This window comes from Eurosta solidaginis, chromosome 5 (assembly GCF_040869045.1).
Source record: "Eurosta solidaginis isolate ZX-2024a chromosome 5, ASM4086904v1, whole genome shotgun sequence".
In the NCBI taxonomy this organism is placed as follows: domain Eukaryota; kingdom Metazoa; phylum Arthropoda; class Insecta; order Diptera; family Tephritidae; genus Eurosta; species Eurosta solidaginis.
In genome coordinates, this window is record NC_090323.1 from 167,161,765 (window position 1) to 167,185,799 (window position 24,035).

Consider the following 24,035-nt stretch of genomic DNA (forward strand, 5'->3'; position numbering starts at 1 on the left):
CACTTTTTGTGGGCGGTAATCTACTAGACGCTTTAAAATCAATTCTATAGGAAAATATTTATTCGAATTTTTGTACAAAAAATTATAGCTGCAGCTGTATGGAGGATGATGAGGTGGAATCATCAAATCACTTTATGCTTGATTGTCCACCTTTTTCAGAACAAAGCGAAAGTACTTCGGTCACGACTCACTTGGATCTCCTAAGGATTTATCCAAGGTTGAGATCGATATCTTTCGGGACTTTATCGTTGCTACCCAACGATTATCTAAGTAGCTATATCTATGTCAGCGTTATTTTAGTTTTATTTTATTTTATTTTATTTTATTTTATTTTAATTTATTGTATGTGGTATCAAAACGAACTTTCATGTTGTCCAAGCGAGCTTGCCTTATCAGGGTAGCTACCAACAAACCTAACCCAACCTAACCTACGAAAGTAAAGCACGATTTTTAATAGCTTTCGTTACTATAGTCATTTAGTCGTCATCCATCAAACCTTGGTACTGAATATCTAAGGAATTTTCATTCCATCCGTGTATTCAATGCTCGCGAGATTCGCGGGCTTTTCGCCATTTAAAATATATTCGAACAAAATTCCTTGCTGTGAAGAAACGTCAGTCGGCTTTATGTATTAAAAATATATAACGATATTTTTGCGCTCCTTCAGCGGCCTGTACCGAAAAATGTGCCCACGGCTCAAGATAGTAGGAGTACATACCTACACCTACTACGTATTTTTTAGAAAAGAATTATCATCTAGCAGCTCTGGAATCTTGTTCTAATAGCATAATAATTTTAAATAAAATATTTCGAAAATTCTGGTTTTCTTTCTTGTAAGTAGAATTGCATGTTTATAAACTCGAGCATCGTTAGTTGAGAGTCTCTGCTTTATTAAATTTAAAAATAATTAATTTTAAGTATGTTTGTTTAATGGTGTGTTCAGTTTATACTTATATCTAAGAATTCATGAGCTTAACACCGGCTTATAATAATTGAATTTCAATTATTATGTTTTCTAAGAGAAACTGAAAAGAATGAAACATTTACTGGCATATTGCTATGGAACCATTTCGAAAACCGCCAACGTAATCATCGTCAGGCAATTTTGTAATGTTATCAAAGGTTTCACCGGGATTCGAACCGTGAATCACATGGTGAAACTGCAGTAGCCTTTAACCACTAGGCCATCCTGCTGGTATTTGTTTTCATGCTTAATTCAGTTTTTCTTATTTCTACACTAACAATACAATTGAGACATTCTGTCTCTATAGTGGTTATAGGCTACTGCAGTTGCACCATGTGATTCACGGTTCGAATCCCGGTGAAGCCTTTGATAACATTGCAAAATTGTATGGTGATGATTACGTTGGCGGTTTTCGAAATGGTTCCATAGCAATATGCCAGTAAATGTTTCACTCTTTGCAGTTTCTCTTAGAAAACATAATAATTGAAATTCAATTATTATAAGCCGGTGTTAAGCTCATGAATTGTTAGATATAATTAATTTTAATTTTTAATAAATTTTATTACATTTTTTCAGCTACACATTTTATTCAGCAATCTTTCATCCCTACAAAAACGTTCCTTTTAACTGTAATCTTCATACACTAAATATAACAGCTGGTAAAAAATACTTTAACATCGAATCTAACTTGAGTCAATTCTTTCGTAAAAACAAATAATGTGTACTTTCCCAAAACCTTGAGGCTTTGTGCGAATTTAATATTGTTTTTGCGTACTTTTGCTTAAATATTTTATTTTATATATTTTAATTAGGGAAATTTACAACAGTTGTATGTATATACAAATCCAGAAGCTGTACTTACAACATGTCAGCCGCCAGCAAAAAAGACGGTAAGTAAAAAAAAATTCATATTAAGTTAAATTTTTTTGACAAACAGAAATAGTTTTCTGGGTTCTAATGGTAAGGTGGAACAAAATTTTGGCAAGAGTTTAAAAATAGATGAGTGTAAGTCAGTAGTTTCTTAAAATTAATTTACTTGATTCCCTACCTCACAGTTCATGTTTTCGGTTGCCATAGCGTTCAAGCCATTGTTTTAAATATCAATGCGAGATGGCTGGGCCATCTCAGGCGAGAAAAAACCCTTTTTTTGTATGATTAAAACTACAGTTTAAATCTTTTGATATACTGACTTATGCTGATTGAATAAAGAACCATCCATATATGGGTATATGTATGTATGTATATGTATGTATGAATAACACTAACAATACGTTGGTACTAAGAAGATTTTATATCAATAGTTGTTGATATTTAAATATTTACTAGCCAATTATTCAGTGAAGGTCAATGTACTTAAATTTAAGAACACGATTAGCTCCAAAGTGATAAGTGAAAATAAAAAGCAAACGAAGAATGGTACTAAAGTTGGCACAACTGCAAAACAGAGATATCTTTCTTTAAAAAGGAATTGTCGTTTCTTAAAATATTTGAATAACAAATTACTTGAACAAGTTGGACATCTAAGTGGATACTCACCTTATTTCGACGGTTAGTTCGTGAGTTTTTCAAAGCAACCTACTTAAAAAAAATGCCATATATCAGAAGAATGCTGTTTCAATTTTTGTTTTCACAAATAGGTTTTTCAGGTTTATTCTGAAAAAGGGTGCTATAAAAAATGTTCTTTGATTGAGCGTTTTCGATATGGCAGCCGAGATAAGGTGATATTTCACTCTTACTTACTTACCCAACTGATGCTTCATCGTTTTCCACCTGGTCCTTCCAGCGAAGAAAGAGCCGCCATCTTCATATGCTCCCGTAGGAGGGTTCCAATCAGAATAATTTTTCAGCCCGAGCCTCATATTTTATTCGCATAATATGATCTAGCCAGCGTAGCTGCTGTGTTTGCTGAACTATACATATATGTAGTGCGCAGAGTTCATCAATAAAATTTCTTCGGTATTCGCCGTCGCTGACGAGTAGAGGCCCATAAATATTTCGGGAAACTTTTCTCTCGAATACTCCTTGAGTCGATTTATGTTTTTCGTTGCCCATTTTTTGCACTATATAGCAAGACGGGTTCTATAAGTGACTTGTAGGGCAAGATCTTCTTTTGCCCCGAGGACTTCAATTGCATACTCAGCCACAAGTGACATTTGTTAAAAAGAGTGATTCTTCCAGATTACCAGACTAACATTATTATTTGTGTTAATTCTGGTTCCCAAGTAAATGAAATATTTTACTATTTCGAAATTATGGCTTCCAACAATGACGTGATTGCTTCTTCACTTGATGACAGCAGGTATTTCGTTTTTTCCTCATTCACCATCAAACCTATTTTTTGGCTTCTTTTTCTAGTTGGAAGTAAGCAGAACTTGCAGCGCGAATGTTCACGCTGATGATATCAATATTGTCAGTATACGCCAGTAATTGCACGCTTTTATAGAATATTATTCCAGAGCGGTTAAGTTCTGTAGCCAGTATAATTTTCTCCAGCATCAAATGAAATAAATCGTACGATAGGGGGTCACCCTGTCTGAAACTTCGTTTAGTTTCGAAGAACGGCTCGGAGAGGTCCTTCTCCATTCTGACTGGGCTGATGGTGTTGCTCAACGTAATTTTTCACAGCCGTGTAAGTTTTGCGGGGAAACCAAATTCAGACATAGCGGCATATAGGCAGCTCCTTTTCGTGCTGTCAAAAGCATCCTTAAAATCGACGAAGAGGTGATGCGTGTCAATTTTTTTCGTGGGTTTTGTTTTTAAGATTTCTCGCATAGTGAAAATCTGGTCGATGGTACATTTACAAGGTATTTAGCAGCACTGATAAGGTAGAATCAGCCGATTCACGGCAGGCTTCGCTTTCGCACAATTCGCTTGGCACGTCCTTATAAGCGATTTTAGAAAGGCAGGTTCCGAAATAGTTGGCTTAGTTTTCAGGATCCCACTTCTTGTGGATTAAGCAAAGAAAGCTCAGCTTTCCATCGTCAGGCATGCAATCGTTAGAGCATATGTTGTGTAGATATTTCATTTTTACTGGAGTTTCTCCGGGCTTTTTATTTTTCGAGGGATTTTTTGGTAAAATTAGCGTGTATTATTAATGGTGGGCCTCTCTGCTTTTCTTCGTATGCACCTTTCTAGCGTTCAAACACCCTTCTTGTTGCGTATGCTTTTATGCTGACCCTGTAGACAGTGTCCTTTCTTTTGGTTGCAACGCGGTTTCTTCATAGTACCACTTGTTTTACCGTGGTGGCCGGTAATAAATTTTTCCTTGATATGCTCTTGCATTCCATCAAATTGACTTGTGTTGTCAGAGAGCAGCTGTGAGAGTCTACATTTTACTCAGCAGTAGATAATTTCTCTTCTACATTTCACTAATCGAACTGTTGTTGGTCTCCCCAATCATTACAAAGCGACGTATTTTATAAACTTATAGATTTATTCGTTTACATAAACAAAAATTTGTTTCTCCTTTTAGAAAAATTAATAAAAATTGTACTCTGATCCAAAATCACTAATAGAAAGTTGTTTTCCTGTTCTTTAATTAAACACATCTTTCCAGTTCGCATTAATTATTTGCGTAAATGTTTTACACACAGTATTCCTATAATTATTTGACCTGCAACAAAAAACAAATTAAACCAATAAAAAAAAATTCCATACATTTTATTGTAATTTTTCAAATTAAGATAACAATATTGAAAATTCGTGCTTGCGCTGATAGCGAATAATCGGCTTAAATGTAAATAATGCAATTAAAATACAATTGAAGCGCTTCCATTAAGTCTAATGTATACTATACTACAATTATTTTTTTACATATGCATACACACCTTTATATGTACATTAGAGCGGGTTAAATTTCAGGAGTATAGCAAACACGTAATCTACAGATGAAGCTAAGAAACATTTCTGAAGACACCATAGCTCTAAGTCCGATTTCGATGTCCCCACTTTTGCAAAATAGATATTTTGCATTTGAATGTAGGGTTTGGGCAAAAAATCTTTATAGCTTCTGATAGAATAATAGGAAAAATATCATATTGGGCGTAATTTAAAGGTATTTTAAACATTTCAGAATCTGTATTAATATCTATAGTGTTTTTGAATTTTAGTAGAGGTATCAGGCTTAAGTTTTGAGAAATAAGCCTAAATTGAAATTTTGGCTACTATATTATCATTTTTAACAAATTTCTTGTGAAAAATTTCATTTTTTTACAGCTAAAATAAGTTCAGAACATTTCCAACAACTTTCATACAGACAATTTTTCTTTTTTCGAATTCGTTTTAGTAGAAAAAAATGTTTGCTTATTACTTGAAAATATAAGTTTATTTTTGATTTTTTTTTTCTACTAAAACGAATTCGAAAAAGGAAAAACTGTTTGAATGAAAGTTGTTGGAAATGTGTTGAACTTATTTTTGCTGTAAAGAAAAAAATATTTTTCCATAAGAAATTTGTTAAAATGATAATATAGTAATTAAAAGTTAATTTTAGGCTAATTTCTTATAATTTAAGCCTGATATTTCTCCTAAAATTCAAAAACACTATAGGTAATAATACAGATTCTGAAATCCACATAAAATACCTTTAAAGTAAGCCCAATATGATATTTTTCCTATAATTCTATCAGAAGCTATGATGATTTTTTGCCAAACCCTACATTCAAATGCAAAATATTTATTTTGCAAAAGTGGGGACATCGAAATCGGACATAGAGCTATTGTGTATTCAGCAATTCTTCTTAGAATCATCCGTAGATTACGTTATTGCTATACTCCTAATGGGAAAAAATCCATCCGTAACATTTGACCCGCTCTAATGTACATATACAAAAAGCTTTTCATATTATAATTAAATTGTGAGATCGTGGCACTTCATCGATTACAGTTTTTGATGGTTTCTATGAAATATTTAAATATTTGTTGTAGCAACACGAGTTCATATAATAAAAATCAGTAACTCTTACGCCACAAATAAATACTGTGGAAAAATTTAATTGTTTGACATAAATTATGTTAATTGGCTAACATGATTGCGACAACTTAAATCCAAATAAGAAATATAAATTAAAGCTCAGAACAGAAATAATTAATGGCAAAAAGATATATGTGACTTGGAATCATGAAATCATGCGTTTAAAGTTTTTGCTTAGCTTGACTCTGTGTAGCGGCCGGCCGTTGTGAAAGAATTTTGTAATTAAAATTTAAGTAACTTCCCGATAAACTACAAGGTTGAAACTTGAAAAATAGTTCAGAACCCGTTGACATTGCAATAATAAGAAAAAAAACTATGATAAGTGGCGCGTGGGTGGAAATATTTCAAAAAATCGTATCTGTGGTTCGATTTGGCTTTAAATACGATTTGTGGAAAAACTAAGAAAGATAGAAAACTGCGATTTGTACCATTACAAATAGCGTTAAATTTCCTATAAGAATCACTCAAAAAGTGAAGAACGGTATTTTCGCACAATAGGCCCCTTTCATGATTCCAGGTCACATATAATCATTTTATTGTAGAAGTGAAGCGATTTACGCTGACGAACAAAACTGGAACAATAATTCAAAAAATAAACTTTGTTTTAGGAGTATATTATATGTAATGCAACGAGTCGTATTTTCTGGTGTCAACCAGAATTCGTATGATAAAAGGGCATACATTCATCTCAATAAGTGACAGTAAATCTGATGGCCTTTGAGAAATTTTGGTATTAGGTTAGGTTAGGTTAGGTTGGGTGGTAGCTTCCCTGATAGAGGAAGCTCACTTGGACAACATGACGGTCCGTTGTGATACCACATATAATAAACTAAACTAACGGTGACGTAGATATAACTACTTAGAGAATCGTTGGGTAGCAACGATAAAGTTCCGAATGATCCCGATCTCAACCTTGGATAGCTCCTCGGGAGATCCAAGTGAGTCACGACCGAAATACTTTCGCCTAGTTCTGGCAAAAGCTGGGCAGTCAAGCATAAAGTGATTTGGTGATTCCAGCTCATCATCCTCCATACAGCTGCAGCAGGATGGAGTTTCCAATATATTGAGACGTACCGCATGGATACCCATGGGACAGTGCCCTGTCAAAACCCCAATGACCATTGATAGGTGAGCCTTAGTGAACCCAATTATTTCAGCATACCTTCTGCCATCCACTTTCGGCCAGAAAGATCTTGATATCCTACAAGACGTAGTGTCCGCCCAACGTTTGCTGAGCGGACTCGAGGCCCAGCTATGGAAGAGCAATCCACAGGTGGCTAGCGGAATCCCGAAATCCCTACAGCCATCTTCATCCGATTCAGTTGTACCGATTCTGGCTAAGAAATCCGCTTGACAGTTACCCGGAATATCACTATGGCCCGGGACCCAGATAATCTTAATTGTAAAATAATTCGATGCAATCGCAAGTGTGGTCAGGCACTCCCAGACCACCCTCGATCGCACTGTAGTTGAGCTCAAGGCCTTTATAGCCGCTTGGCTATCAGAGTAGATGTTAAATTCCCTAACCGTAGTAGCGCTGGATAGCATTTCATCCACCGCATCCTTAATCGCAGCAACTTCCGCTTGGAATACACTGCAGTGATCAGCCAACTTAAACTTGCGGCTTACATTTAGCTCTTGACAAAAGACCCCCCGCCAACCTTTCCGTCCAACTTCGACCCATCCGTGAACAAGTCAACCGGTCCCATGCCCCAGATAATTCCTCTTCTCCACTCCTCCCTCGGGGGAATGACTGGGGTAAAGGTTGTATAGGGAGCGGCCACCGGCATGCAATAGTCCGTCCTGTCCGGGATAAAGTCGAAACTAGTAAGAAGGCTAGAGTGTCCGAAATCAGAAAGCATATAACCCATATCACGAAGCCTGACCAACGACCGGGCCGCGGCTGCCTTTCCCGCAATATCTACTGGATGTATATTCAGCATGACATTCAGTGCCAAGGTAGGTGTTGTTCTCATAGCGCCACTGATACCGATAAGCGCCGTCCGTTGCACTGACACTAGCATTTTGGAGGTGCTCGCCGTGTCCAGTGCTTTCCACCAGACCAGCACCCCATATAGCAGAATCGGTTTATATTATATAATGATCAATATGAATGCCAATGACTTCGACGCAAAGTTTCACGGCATAAAATATAGTATGGCCCTAATGTGCTTATTCGGTTTGATTAACTTGTTTCATTCAATCAATTGCTTTAGTGTTAACATTAATTATACTATAACATCACTGCTGAAATATTGAATTAAACTTTTGCAAAACAAACGAAGCTCCGAATAATTGTATGCAATTGGATTGTTCCAGTTTTGCACCTAAGAAATAATGCAAAAATTATATTTTGTTTTAAAAGTTTATCCACAGTCCTTTAAAACTTTGGTTGCCCTGGGCTCTAAATTAGCTTATGGACGAATTTTTTTTACACAGCGTATCATTCTTTTGTATAAACGGTTAAGCGCCAATAAAGTAAGTAATTAAGTAATCAAAAATTTGTTTTTAAATGTTTCCTTCCATCCGTCCAATATTATGACAACGATAAACCGCTTGTATGGCTTTAGAATTTTCCTTTCATAAAGCAGGCTTCGATTTGATCCTTTTTGCATTGTTGAGACTCCCAGTTTTGTTTTAAAAGCGATAGGGTTTTCATTGGTGTGGACAGCTTGTTGCAATTTAACGGCCAGCAGTAATCGAATTTTGAAGCCCAGTTCTTTTACAATGTCGCGAAATTTACGCTAAGCAAACTGCACGTCGCCATCGTAAAAGCAAAAATATTGCCGTTTTTCTTTCATTGTTGTTGTTTTGGAAGTTCTTTCTTTTGAGTTGGGATGAAAAATTGCTAATGCACCAAATTGCATTCAAGTTCCCATTTTTCGCTCTGAGTGTGGTTTTTCCAAAATTGCTAAATTGGCCACTTTTCTGTGTCGCTCAGTACTATTGCTGTTATATTATTGGCAGATTTATGGACGAAAATTTTCGATTTACTATAAACATTATCGATTTGTTTTAAATTGGTTATCGCAGTGCCACCTATTTTTTATCGTCGTGTTTCCAATTATTTGTCTACTAGTTTTCGGTTTAATACTGAAAAATTATAGATGTGACATAAATATAGTGATATGTAATAGAAATACTATCGATTTGACATCAGAAAATAAAAGGATTTGATATCGAAAAAAACGGTTTGTTAACGAAACACATACCGACAGAATTTCAATATAAAATCGATAACATATCTGTAACCCATCGATCAAAAAAGCGGTAAGAAACCGACTGTTAACCGACGACATAGCAATAAGAAGCTGGTAAAAAACGATAGCTCGACGATAATTTTCTTTTGGTACATGTTTGAACTGGCCTGTCAATTAAACCATGACATGACTGAATTTAGTGTTGTGCTACCAGAGCTTGTTAGTCGACCAAAACGGAAAAACTACTATTAGTTACCAGGCAAATGTTAGAAGATTTCTAGGACTTAGCTTAATTGCTGCTTTGAGATATAGCAACTTAGGCACTCTTAGTAGCTGGAGCCCTGAACTCGCAAGCGCAGTACACGCCCACAGAACGTGGCCAACTATTTCTACCTGCAGCTCGCACTACCAACAGCTGCTTTTACTGAGGAGCCCTTACTCAAAAGCATGTAACGCTAGAAGAAAGTATCCAGTTAGTATGCACATCGTGAACCTCAAGTCTTCTCTTTTTAGAGATATGAGCAACTTTGTGAATCTTACGTCGTAGAATTTGCAAATGGCTCTATAAATTTTGCAGCCGCGCGCTTCCATACACGCTTTCCTGCTTGGTGGATCATGTAAAACTTCTCTCTCCTTTTGATTTCTCCTAGACGGGTTGAGACGACGTGTAACGTACACTCATCGACTGCTGCACCCTCCTTTGTCATCTCATTTGCCTTTTAGTTACCTTCTATAACTTTATAACAGGGATTTCAGTATATATGTATTGCCCTGCCTGAGCGAAGTCTCTTCAATGCTTCTTTGAATTCCAAGACATTTAATGATGTGACATAACTACCGCCTGGTTTTCAATATATACATTGACGCAACTGCATTTTAACCATGCTTCCTCCAGTACCCTGTGCTTTCTTCACGGCTTCAATTTCCACCTGAAAGACACTGCATGATCTGGTCTGTTCGACTTAATATTATGAAAAAATAAACAAAATAAACTCCATTCATTTATCAAATATTAAGTAAACGCTGAAAAATTACTTTCCATTATAAATGCTTTGAGTATAAGTAAGACTAAGTTAGCATTTAAATAAACAAAAGAAGAATGAATGAATTCACACCCCAAAAATGCACACGTACTAAACTCTAAAGCACACCTAACATCACTTTTGTACAGCGCAAATTGAATCAACACACCCATCACTCATTCAGGTATGTATTATAACATGAAGGGTGCTGACTTATGTATAATGACTAAAAAAACCGATACAATTTTTTTATAAAATTGTAGAACGAAAAACGAAAACTAATAACAAAAAAAGCTGAGGCTTTCTATGAGGTGTTGAACATTTTAACACAACATTAATTTGAATGCTAAAATGTTTATATGTATGTGAGTTCATGTGTAAACGCTATGTTTGTATGTATGAAGCGTATGGTTTGAAGCGTAAATGATGTTTAGATGTCTGTTTTTATGCATCTGTGAACATGTACGTTGCTACTGTATACAAGAACAAATGTGGTTAGTTGACAGAATTATTCTGAATGTTAGATAACATTGGACGAGTGAGGTTTTGGAGCAAGTGTGAATACGAATAAAAATAGAGCTTTGGCCTAGACTGTGTGCTGTGTCGGAGATACGATTGCAAAGCTTAAATGTAGAATATTTGCATTATATGGAAAAATTTTGGAAACATTTGGAAAACAGTTAAAGTATAACGTTTTACGCAAGTACTCAATTAATTTCCTTCTTGTAGGATCCCACAAATAATTTCCATAATAGGAACAAATTTTTAGTATTGTTTGAACATCCATATTGTACTAAACTTATGTGTAAAAAAATTACCTACTGCACCTAACCGATGAGGAGTTTCATATACATAATTAAGTGTAGAAATCTCTTTCGGAAACTTGACAGGTCATATGAGTGTGATAAGAAAATTCAAAGACACTCCCATATTGCAATTACGTGATGCCATGGTACCTTAAGAATTTCACAAAATTTTAAGGTGTCTATTGTTGGCAGAACAATTTGGAAAATCCATATACTGATCTTAACTCAGAGCATTGGTTCACAGATGGGTAAAACTTTAAGAAATTAATAGCAAGATATTGCTACCCCATTATTTTTCAGGCAGAAACCTAGGCATTAGAAGTTTTCAGTACAGAATTTCTATGGAGGGCCTATACTCGAGGAGTATCCTCATTATATCAGAAGGCCTTACAATTTGAAGCAACTACGTCTTACCTAGTCGATAAATGAAATGGAGTCCTTAATGATCTGGGGGCTAAAAACAAGTTTTTGTTGGGATGGGTTCGCAGAAATCAGGAACATGATCCAGAGCGACAAGTAAGGGGACCAAATATATAAGGAAAAGCCGTGCCAAACTCTTAAAAACTTCAAGCTTTGAGAGTATCAGTCAAACTTACTAATTTAATAGAAAGGACCATCGAACACCCACTGAATATTATACGGCACATTATATCTACGATATCACTCAAATACGTTACACCTATCCGGTATATAGCTGCTGTGTTGGTTTTGTGAGTTGAAGTATGAAATGTCGGTTCACACTCAAATCCGGACTCTACCAATAAAAACGACATTTTAAGGAAGCCTTTATTATTATAGCACCGGACCTATGAGTATCTGTTATTTGTGATCGTTTTGCGATACATCACGTTTAAATCCTATTTCCTGCAGGGCTATAATCGTTTGTATATTTTTTATGATTTCTTAAAAGAATTTTTTTTTGCTAATAAGTCTTAGTTCGCGAGGCTTCGATCTTCAATAGATCGAGTGAGTGCTGATACTATGAAAATTACTATTATCATATCCTAACTGACCGACCTAGAATGTAAAACTGGCGTTAAAATACAAACCCCCAACCGCGTTCTGGCGTCAAATGTGTATGAATTAGGCCTATTCAGTAACAGCAGATGTAGCAATTGCGAGCTGAGGAAGAAACGGTTGATCACGTTCCTTGTTCGTGTCCTGTGCTCACGAGGAGAAGGCACCAGCTACTGGCGGCGGCATAGTTGCCAGATTTCGAGGCTGCAATTAAACTTGGTCCTAGAAAACTTCTAGTATTTGCCAATACATATGACAAAGCTATTCTCTAAAATATTGCCCGGCCAGTTCTACCTAACTTAACCTACGAAGCTTTGTTGAAAGCGTATTCCACGTCAATTAATGTATATAACAGTGAACACAGTTCGTATGCATGTAAGTTATATAGTACTGTTCTTTTAATTGAATGTAACGTATACGCTGTGTAGTACTTAATATGGTGCTAAAACAGCAGGAAGTGATGAGCATCTAGTTGGTAGTACTTGGGGGGTTTGTTTGTTGTAGCGTGTAAGAGCGTTTACCTGCTAGTGTTGTCAACTTGTTGTTTTTGATACTTTACATGAAAGCGTGTTGTAGAGCAATTCCAATGGATTAAATGCTGTTTACAAATGCCATTAATTTAGTATTACGCCTTTGAGGGCAACAAAAGCAGCAGCAGTTTTAAACAACAAAAGCAATTCAATATACCAGGTGGCACAATATGATATGTGTTGTTATCAACAACACTAAATTGCACATTGCTAGCACAATATTATCAGCACTAGCAGCTGTTGAGGCCAACAACAGCTAAAGCTTACGCAGAGGCATTAAAATCACAATCCATAGATAAAACTACGAGTTTATACACACATGCACACATACACACAGATATGCGTGCAGTTTATCTAGTGCTGTACACGAATTAGTGTGTAAAGCTCGTATGTCATTAACATCAGCTCCAAAGCAATTTCTCGCTTGTTGTTGTAATGGTAGTATGAGTACATCTATTACATCATTACATTAACATTGAAATCTCTATAGTCACATTCGTAGTACACTGCTTCATTCATTCATTCATTAACACGAAATGCCAACTGCAATCAATGTACTTTTACATAAGTAGGTGATTTAACATACATACCTCATACCTTCCTAGAGCACGGCACTTTGTAAATGTTTAAAACATTGCTTTATCTTCCCTATTTGTTGTGAGTTCAAAGTAATGCGTAAATAACATAAATAAATTTATGGTTGTTACACTGGTGCTGGCATCAACAAGCTGGCAGCTGCATAAATACATTCATCAGCACAAAATTTAAGTGGCTTTAAAATCACAAAAATTTGTTTGTTTTTAATCATACCCAGCTGTACTTGTACACAGGGTAATATAACCTTGATTGGATAACGGTTGGTTGTAGAGGTATAAAGGAATCGAGAGAGATATATACTTCCATATATCAAAATCATCAATATCAAAAAAAAATTTGATTGAGCCATGTCCGTCCGTCCGTCTGTCCGTTAACACGATAACATGAGTAAATATTGAGATATCGTCACCAAAGTTGGTACACGATCTTATCTGGACCCAGAATAGATTGGTATTGAAAATGGGTGAAATAAGATGATAACCACACCCAATTTCTTTATATATATAACATTTTGGGAAACACAAAAAACCTGATTATTTATTAAATAATACAACTAAAATGTTAAAATTTGACGTGTGGACTGATATTGAGACTCTTGATAAAAATTTGAACAAATTGTTTAAAATGGGTATGGCACCGCCCACTTGTGAGAAAATCAGTTTTACAAATATCATTAATCATAAATCAATAATCGTGAAACCGATCGTAATAAAATTCGGCAGAGAGGTTGCCTTTTCTATAAGGAATGCTTTGAAGAAAAAATTACGAAATCGGTTAAGGACCACGCCCACTTTTATATAAAAGATTTTTAAAAGGGTCTTGGACGAATAAAATAAGCTATATCTTTGCAAGCAAGTGGATTTGTAAAAGCAAATTGGAAAAACTTCAAATATAAAAAAATGGGCGTGGCACCATCCCTTTTATGACTAAGCAATTTTCTGTGTTTTGGGAGCCATAACTCGAAGAAAAATTAACGGATCGTAATAAAATTGGGTACCAAATTTTCCCTATAGCAGGAAATATTTCTCAAAAAATGGACGAGATCGGTTATGGAACACGACCACTTTTATATAAAAGATTTTAAAAGGGCCGTAGACGAAAATAATAAGCTACATCTTAGCGAAAAAGAGCTTTGTATCAATAGAATTTTACTTTCTAAATTGAGTTATAACATTAAATTGGAAAACACTCAAATTTTTGAAAATGGGTGTGGCACAGCCCCTTTTTTGTCTAAGCAATTTTAAATATTTCAGGAGCCTTAACTCGAAGAAAAATTTACATATCGTAACAAAATTGGGTACATAAATATATGTACATAAATATATGTACCCAATTTTGTTACGATATGTAAATTTTTCTTCGAGTTAAGGCTCCCGAAATATTGAAAATTGCTTAGACAAAAAAGGGGCGGTGCCACACCCATTTCCAAAATTTTTAGTGTTTTCCAATTTAATTTTAAAACTCAATTTAGAAAGTAAAATATTTGTAGTAAATATGTATAAGATTGGTTAAGGGCCAGGCCTACTTTTATATAAAAAGGGTCGAAGGCAAAAACAATAAGTTAAATCTTAGCGAAAAATAGTTGTGTACCTATCGTATTTTGTGCCATTAAAACAAGAAATGTGAGAAAATTCAAATCTTGAAAAATGGGCGTGGCACTGCTCCTTCCTTACAATGCATTTTCCAAAGTTTGTGGAGCCATAACTCGACGAAAAATTTGGTGCACATGTATGCCTTTTAACAGGAAATATTTTCAGTAAAAATGGACTAAATCTGTTAAGTCGCCTTCTTTTTTATAAAAGATTTTGTAAAAGTGCGTAGGTGCAGGTAATAAACTATTTCTAGTAAAAGTTAGAAAGTTTCATTAATAACACTGCCCTACTTATACCTTTTTTTTTTTTTTTGTATATACTTGTTAAGAGTAAGGAATTCCCCATATCTGAAAGAAAGCTGCATTATTACCCCCCCAAGGTCTTTTGGTGTTAGCCTCTGTATCCTTTTTGCTTCTCTTAAACGAAAATTAGTTCAGAATAGAACCATATGTATATATATTATTGCGCAGCCTTATAACACTATTAAGCACACAAAACAAACAAAAACGGCATTTCAAGTGTACAGCTGGGTATGCAATATTCGGGTTTACCCGAACTTAGACTTTCTTATTTGTTTTTATTTTAACATGCATATGTATTTATATAGAAATTACCATTTGAATAGCTTTGTCTCAGCCGATAATAGAATCCATCGGTCAGAGTGGTTTTTATTTATCTTTTCTTTTTCAATTCTGTTTTCTACATCATTTGCATTTACATTTCTACCAATTAGATACAATTTTTGGACCTGAATTTTTTTCACTTTTCGAACCCGAATTTTGCTCAATTAATTTTGGAGTGCAACTCTTGCACGATATTTCAAGGATACTCTCACCTTCAAGACATATTTCACCGAAATTGTATATAAGCTAAAAAACCGCAACAAAATTCCCAGGTCACTTTCCGGCAGCACTTGTGGAAAAGATAAAGAAAAGTTGCTAGCCACGTACAAAGCAATTAGCCGGCTGCTGTACAAGTACTAGATATGGCTGCAGGCCTGTCAAAATGGTGCAGTTAGAACTGCCACGGGATGTCTCCTTATGACCCCTGAATATCACCTATATAGCGAGGACAAAGAGTTAAACATTAAAGAGCATAACGAAATAATGAACAAGCAGTTTTTGGTTAATTCTCACAAAGCAGGACACCCTAGCAAACGACAGCTTGATCTAGCACCACCTCCACGGGGATTAAAGAAACATCTCTATAAGCACTATGACGAGATCCGGCACCTGACAACACAGCCGCTTGATCCACACAAGCATAAGCAGGCCCTAAGCCAAGGACTCGCCCAGTGAACCACGTCATTAATATGCAATATCCTACTCTTGCAGAAAAAGAAAGCGCATCACCAAGGGAGACACAAGTCACCCTGGCCCAACTTTATTCTTAATACTTTAACAGGTTAAACTTTTACATGTCCAGAAGTAACCCCGACATTCGTAATGTGATTCATACAATATGCCACCACATGATACCAACAATCTTTTCAATTGTAAAGGTTGTAAATTGTACGTCTGCACTCCTGTTGACTTTGATGACAATTTGTGAGTGGTCGCACACATTGAATGGGGCGAAGCACTGTTAACAGAACAACAACACGGATTTTAGTAGCTTGCTCTACCAACTGAGCTATCACATCTGATAAAAAATTATATCATAACACTCCATATGTATAACAAGATCTTATGAAAGGGTATTTATGAATTCCAGTTTTGTTTCAAAACCCAAAAGAATCTCTAAGTTTCTATGTTTATATTTTTGGACTTTTTGGTTTTGTTTTAAAACAACTTTGAGATTTGCGAATTATTGTTCATATAAGTTTAAAATTGAAAACGAGTTAACTCAAAAAAACATTGTAGTAAACTGATAGGTTTCTTATCTTGTTCAAAAATATTTTTTAACTTATGTTTAAAATTTATGCTAAAATTTTTAATCATGTAAATTTTTAGTCGAAAATTATAATAAAAGCCCGGCAACTTAAATTGAGTATTTCATTTCTACGAATTTATTGAGATTCATGGATCTGCAGCCACAAATATTTCATTAATTAGATATACAAGTATTTGCCAATAAAGCTAAATTTTAAGCCTTCACAAAAATTAGTTTCGAACTTTCTCCCATAAATCATGCAGTACATTTCATTTTGCGTTTCATTAAAAAGAAAAGCAATTTAAGCAAAATATTTGGGTTTCATTAAAAGAAATTTCTTATGCGAAATGCCATAAGACAATTTAGTTATTTCCAAGGAAACAAAACATTTCTAACATATTTGTTAAATATTCTCTGTACTCAATATACACAAGCATATCACCCTTTTTTATGCAGCTGTATTTTTTCAGGTCATATTTAATATATTCTTAAGCATTTAAAACCCCTTTATGCCTAGCTTTACTACCACAAATTTGCTCTGTAACTTTCAGGCTATACATAAATATGTTCGCGTTAGTATATGTAAACAAATGTGTGCTTACTATGCTATTTTATGATACTTTTGTAAGGAATGCAGGCTCAATGAGCGTGAAAGTGAAAGCTTCAGAAAAAGTAAACAAGAACAAGAATAAGGAATATAAAGCATATGTATGTATATAAAAGAAAATTTTTGTTGTTTTGAAATTTAAAACAGTTAGTTAGCTTAAAGCAAATAAAAAAGAGTTGAACTTACTACAGGGTCTAGTTAAATAGATGTGTATGTTGTCTTGAAAGTGAGCGCAATGAGCCCACAAAGGCTAGCTTTCTTTAAATTTATCTTATATACTCTCATCAGGTGGGTCCTACTTTACTCTTTGTAATGAACGCATAATAAATAACGTGAAAGTGCGTCTGGGCTCCCTGCCAAAAACGCTATTAACAGAGGATGAATCCGGTATAAGTAGCAAAGCAGTTAAACAACTTGTTTATGCCTGAATGGTCATTGCCGGACGTGCCTCTTTACACCCCTACTGGTATTGTCGGACATACCCTTCCTCTACTCTCCATTATATCCTTGCGAAAACTGTTTGACACCTCATTTTTGTACCCCGGCGGAAAGTGGCATATGGAGCCTCTTTTTATGGCAATTTGTACTATCCCAGAGGTCCTCTTCATAACTCTAAGAGCAATGTCGGACAAGTCTTCTTTATTCGCCTTTGTTACATATCGGACAAATCATATTTCCATTTTTACGGGGGTCATTATCGGTTTTATAATTTTTTAAAATCTGATACCATGTTTTCTATTTTTTCCCTATTGGTATTGTAGAATAATAAAATATACGAGTTGGACCCGTGCGCATCTTGCGCAACAAATATAAATGTCTCTTTTCAAATATCAACCGAAATCAGCTGTTCTATCCATCAGTTAAAACTTACAGCTTGCGCTGCCATCTGGCGAATGGTAGTAACTGCCGGTAATGCAGTGAAAATATTCACAGTAGTGCCAGAGTACAAACAGATTTCTTTGTATGCTCACAATCGTTTATTTTTAACAAATTATTTTAATAAAATATAGCTTAACAAAAGCACTACAACCGGAGTTGCCCAAAGCTCTAAAAGCCCGAATCCCCATCTTTACAACCATAATTTTGTTTATAGATATGGATTCCTAATAAGAGCGAAAAAAAGAATCTGCATATAATAACAGCAATTAGAAATAGTATATATGATTACGATAATGGAACGTAGGGTCCTTATATTTTTCGTTATAGGGCAGCGTTCTTTTAATTAATTCCTTCGTTTTAAGTTCACTAAATTTTTCTCACCCATTTTGCTTTGGTTTTTATATTGTTTTTTGAAATCGGCTACAAAAATTTGCAAATCGTATCAACTGTACCAAAAAGGGACTACAGCGGATCAATCATACCCACTGTCGACAAAAGAGATCAACCCCAGACCATTATCTTTTGGGATTAATGTCACGATTTATTGCAAGGCTGTCCTTGTGCACATTTTTCTGTTTTGCAGTATGCGTAGTTATACATCAATTTATTTTAAATGAAGTTTCGTGGTACGTAGGACACGTAACACTCACCATTTCATGATATTCTTCTCTGTGTACAAATGTGCTGCGTGCATGTAATTTTGTAAATTGGTAAAATTGTTTGTTCAAGGGCGTTTAAAAATTAAAGTGTTACAAGTTCTACATAAATTTTTGAATTATCAGGTATGTGAGTTCACACCAGGGTTAATAGACATTTGGCTAACAAAAAAAGATCTTTGTAGGGGTAGAACTAAGCATTAAGATCTTGTTAAGCGTTTTTTCAACAAAGCTAGATTTTTTATTTGAATATTTTGCAATTACAAAGGAAAGCATATCTTATGATCTGAGTTCCCTTTAATCAATGTTCAGAGCATTTACTCCCTGGAGTACATCGATATATCTGGTCCTTTCATAAACGCGCTCCCAAAAGATCCACATTGTTCTTTACTATGGGAACCATCAACACAAAAAATGTATGTGAACGTGTTTCTTAAAAAACGTCTTATGCCATAACTACGTCGTCAACTATATTTTAGATGGATTTGACCATAGTACATTACGCTTGTATCACCCAAAATTGGCTCGAAAATAACAATGTACATTATGTTAGGAAAAAACTCGAATTCACCCAACGTGCCTAGGTTACGGGAAATTGAGCGATAATAGCCTGTGAAGAAAGCAAAACTTTTGAATATAAGGAAACCAACAAAACCCATGACAGTAGTAAAAAGAATGTAGGGAACCATATCACCAAAAGGGGACAAATCGAAAAATTTATGTCGGGTTTCGCCACAAAATTTCGGTCATAAAGACAGCAACGATTAAATTGACACAATCTCTTTACCTGGCATTTTTATAAATATTGTGACGAATTTATTGAAATTCCCCTTATTTGCAACATTCTTCTAACGTTCGAATCACTAATGTCCACCATTCAATAATGCAAAATGGCCTTTATTAAAGTACTTCATAATAACACTACTATTGCTCGCCAGATAGCGTCTTAAATCAAACTGATTGTCGTGCCTCTACCGTTGCTGCCTTTTATACTATCTGATCTCCTCGTTGCATATTTCTAGGCTTTTCTATTTCCAGAACTTACTAGTTAGTTACAATTACTCAGCTGTAACTACAGATGCATGATTTTGTAGCTTCTCTCAAACCCCATGCACTTGTATGTGTGAGCGACACTTGCACAACCATTGCATACTTTCGGGAGAATCTCAGATTTATGCATGTGGTTGTGCGTTGCTTCTCCGCTGAGTGTACGTACATATGTGTAGACATAATGATTGAATTATTGATGTGCATACAAGTCACTGCTTAGCATCGGCTTAGAGATGATAGCATCCCTTAGTGCTGCTAATATTCGTTACAATATATAGAAAAATAATACTAAAAAAATAGCGTTTAGCATTTTATGCGCATTTTTTAATAAGCAAAATGTTTGTACCTGTCCTAGATTGCAGGGCCTACTTTCACAAGAATTTCGAAAATATCGCGTGATTTTGGAAACCCACGAAACACACAAACATACACATATGCATTTTTTATATATTATTACAATTACTATAAACTTATTAGCCAAGCTCTCGTTATAAGCGCTTCATTCTTAAGTTACGTATACGCCGTGTAGTACCTCTTTGTTGACCAATGAAGCAATTAAAAAAAACCAACACGCAAAGCTTGCTAATCAGAGTATTTTCTAGCTTAAATTTTCAAATTTAATATCACGATATTAAACATTAAAATGCAGAACAACACAATAAACAACAAAAGTAATAAAGTTGTAAATAAATACGCGCAGGCGCAAATGTTATTATGGATTTACAATGAAAATTTTAGCAAAAATTGCCATAAAAGCAGTAGGTAAGCGTAGATAAGCTATTTATAATTGGAAAAAGTTGGGGCTTGCTCTCCCGGTGCTTTGTGTGACACATATGATATCACATAAGTACCCGAAAACAATAATTTACCACCAACCATATGTAAATTTTAGTATTTGTGGCAACAACATAAAATTAATGGATTATGTAAAATTAGCTTGAAAGCAAAAAATTTATGGTAATTTAATTGCTATACTAAATAACCATTGAGTACATAATAACCTATTGCAATATTGAACAGTAGAGGGGAGTATTCAAAACTGTGGCCAATGTAACTGAAAACAATTGGTTTGTTTTATTAAATTATTTCCTTTTAATGAGTATGCCTTACTGTGTAGGTGTGTTTATGCGCGCTCGCGGTGAGTTAAAAATTATGGCTTATTCCAAAAGTCATTTACTGCGTTAATACAAAAATGCGTGAATTGCATTTAGATTAGCGTTTATTTGAGGATTTCTGATTATAATTTTTTTTTTGTTTCTAAATTGTTAATTAACTCAATTGAAATGTCAGTTAAAATATAGATGCAGCACCACACAAAATATCTAAAAATGTAGGTTTGTGTGGAAGGTTTTATTTATTATTGTCTAACCCAAACGAGCTTCAGGTAATGAGATAAATTAAATTATTTAAAATATTTTGTATTATTTACCTCATATCATTTTTCAGCTAAATTTTTTGCTTGAAAACTTTTTTTTTTTTTTTTTTTTGAATATATATTTTTCCATGAAATACCTAATTAATATCAACAAAATTATTGGCAAATGCTTAATTGTATTTATTATAAGTTGTTTAGTGCAGCTTTAAAGTAGCCGAGTGACCACAAATTAAACAACATTTTACAAACACATTGAATCATGTTTTATTTGTATGATAATTAAATTATTTTTTTTTTAATTAAATTAAGAACGATCATTTCATTGAAAATAAAATTAAAATATAAGGCTGGGAATCGTGATAAGGGAAAAAACCTAAATTAGTAGAAAATTTCGGTATGCGAAATTTTAAATTTAGGATTTTGTGGAGCTTACTTTTCAATCTAAATTTAAATGTTAAACACTTAAATGGCCAACTTAATTTTACTTGAATGGCGCTTAATTGTTTAAGCGATTATGGCCGTCGAAGAAGGCGCGCCAGTCGCTTCGGCGCTGTGTTAACTGGTTGCAACTTGTAACACCAACGGAATCTTAACTGTTTTCTACCTCGTCTTTCTAGGGGTGTAAAAATCGCCCTCTTCCTCTGCTACCATAGGCTGGTTTCGACAAAAATACCTTTTAATCCGGAGCATCATCTTTCATTTGCAATAAAATCACATAGCCAGCGTAGGTGCTGTGTTCTTATTCGTTGGACATTGTTAGTGTCTGCATAAAGTTGTACAGCTCTTCAATAAATCTTCTTCTGTACTTGTCGCCGCCAATGCGTTGAGGTCCGTAAATCTTTCGAAGTACTTTTCTCTTTTAGTATATTAGTTCGGGTACGAGAAGTGACTTGTAGAGTATGGTTTTCGTTTGCCGAGAGAAGTCTTTACTTTTCACTTGTCTACTTAGTTCAAAGTAGCATTTATTGCCAAGAGTAATTCATCCCTGAATTTTAGCGCTAGCGTTGTGGTTTGTGTAAATGCTAGTTGCCAAATAAACGGTGTATTTTAATTTTTAAAAATTATGGCCGCCATTACTGACATGGTTTCTAAGGCGCAAATCCACTGACTTTTGCTCAATGACAGCAGGTATTTCGTTTTGTCCTAACTCAAAATTAACCTTATTTTTTAGCTTCTTTTTTTTCAGTTCGGAAAAAGGAAAACCTAAAACGCGGGAGCTCATCCCGGAGATATCAATGTCGCCAGCTTACGCCAATAGTAGCACGTTTATAGGGCGATTAGGTTCTACAGCTTGTATCAAATGCCATTATGCTTTCTGAAACCCCGTTTAATTTCAAACGGCTCGGAGAGGTGTTTTCTAATTCTGACGGACCTCAACGCTTAGCGTAATTTTTCACATCATTTAAAGATTCGTGGGCAAACTAAATTCACACGTAGCGGCATATTGCCAGCTCCCTTCCGTGCTGTGCAAGTCAGGTTTAAAATTTACGCAGAGCTGTTGTGCGTTAATACTTATTTGCGTGGTTTTTCCTAGATTTGGCGCATAGTGAAAAGAAATACAGCTGTTTTTTTTTTTTTATAATTTCAAACTTTTTAGTAGATTTTTTAATTTCGTTGCTTCAAAAATATTTTCTTTAATTTTTAAATAGTTTTCTTTCGGTCAATTATTTTATTTTATTTACAATTTTTTTATTTTATTAAATATCAATTTTTACTTGATTTGTTTGAATTACGTTTGGTTTTTAAAAAATAAAATTTTTTTCTTATTTTTCTTTAGGATGACACTGACAACGAGATTATGACTGATGATTTTGGTTCTGGCCTTTCGGTATGTTGCTAGTTTTACTTTAAATTTTTAAATAATTTTTTTTCACATTTTCCTTACAATAGTTTTTTAACTTTTTAAATTGTTTCCTGCGTTATTGTTACTTCAATTAAATTTTTGATTTTCTTTATATTCTTTACATAAAACTTCATTTATTGCATTGTATTGGCTAGTTGATTATGAATGATGCAGACTATGATATTTTGGATGAAAAATTTTGGAACGTAAGTATCAATATATGTATGTATTTGTATAGTACATGTTATTATGTATAGTACATGCTTAACAAAAGTAGTTTGTGGCTGAGCTACATTTAAATATCCACTACATATTACACATATAATATGACTTGCAAACACGTTTTAAGATATATGTATCTATGTATGCTAAACGCGTGTCTATGTACGTCTGTATCACACTTAAGCCATTTGGATATATTTATTTGTTTACGTGTTATCTATAAATTGCGATTTATACACTTACGACCACAACACGTTTTACTGGTAAATATATTATGTGTGTTTATACATATGTTCGTATATCTAAATATTCATTTCAACAAAATATATGTCGTTCTATATAAAGATAAAATGAAATGAAGGATGATCAGAAATATTCTGTATAACTGTCCAACTTTCCCAATAATTCATATGTGCCTTGTGTCCGGGCATATGAAAACGGGACTTCATCTGCGTACAAGCAAAAATATTTGAGTATTTGTGTATATACGTACATATGTATCTATGCCTATATATATGCGCAAGTTTACTATATTAAATATTTACCATTTATAACTTACGTAGCCAAAAGCCAACAGTAATGCACGTAATAAAAATATTTGCATAAAATTTCTCCATTTAAAAATAAGGGTTATTTATATGGTTTCGTATTTAGGCAAATAGATAAAATCTATGTATGTTTTTGTGTCCGTTACTTTTAATTTAAAACGGTCCTAACGATACTCGGTATGGGTGGACTCTCTTTTCCCGGCCTTAAGAATACCAACTATTCATAATTTAGACAATGGTTTTTGTTTTATCGGCCTATTGATAAAGGATTCAAGGTTCGAAACGA

The 24,035-nt window shown here is 34.5% G+C and overlaps 1 protein-coding gene across 17 annotated transcripts in view; it reads left to right on the forward strand.

The window, feature by feature from the left end:
* Positions 1–24,035, forward strand: part of LOC137233656 (collagen alpha-1(XV) chain-like) — a 1,316,768-nt gene that overhangs the window by 856,093 nt on the left and 436,640 nt on the right. For 14 of the 17 annotated variants that reach the window (XM_067756874.1, XM_067756865.1, XM_067756879.1 and 11 more), the window contains 3 exons: positions 1,777–1,854; positions 22,914–22,964; positions 23,135–23,185. In XM_067756874.1, coding sequence (XP_067612975.1) covers positions 1,777–1,854; positions 22,914–22,964; positions 23,135–23,185 — 180 coding nt within the window. The remainder of the gene's footprint in view (positions 1–1,776; positions 1,855–22,913; positions 22,965–23,134; positions 23,186–24,035) is intronic. The other 3 variants (XM_067756880.1, XM_067756881.1, XM_067756883.1) reach the window with 3 other exon arrangements.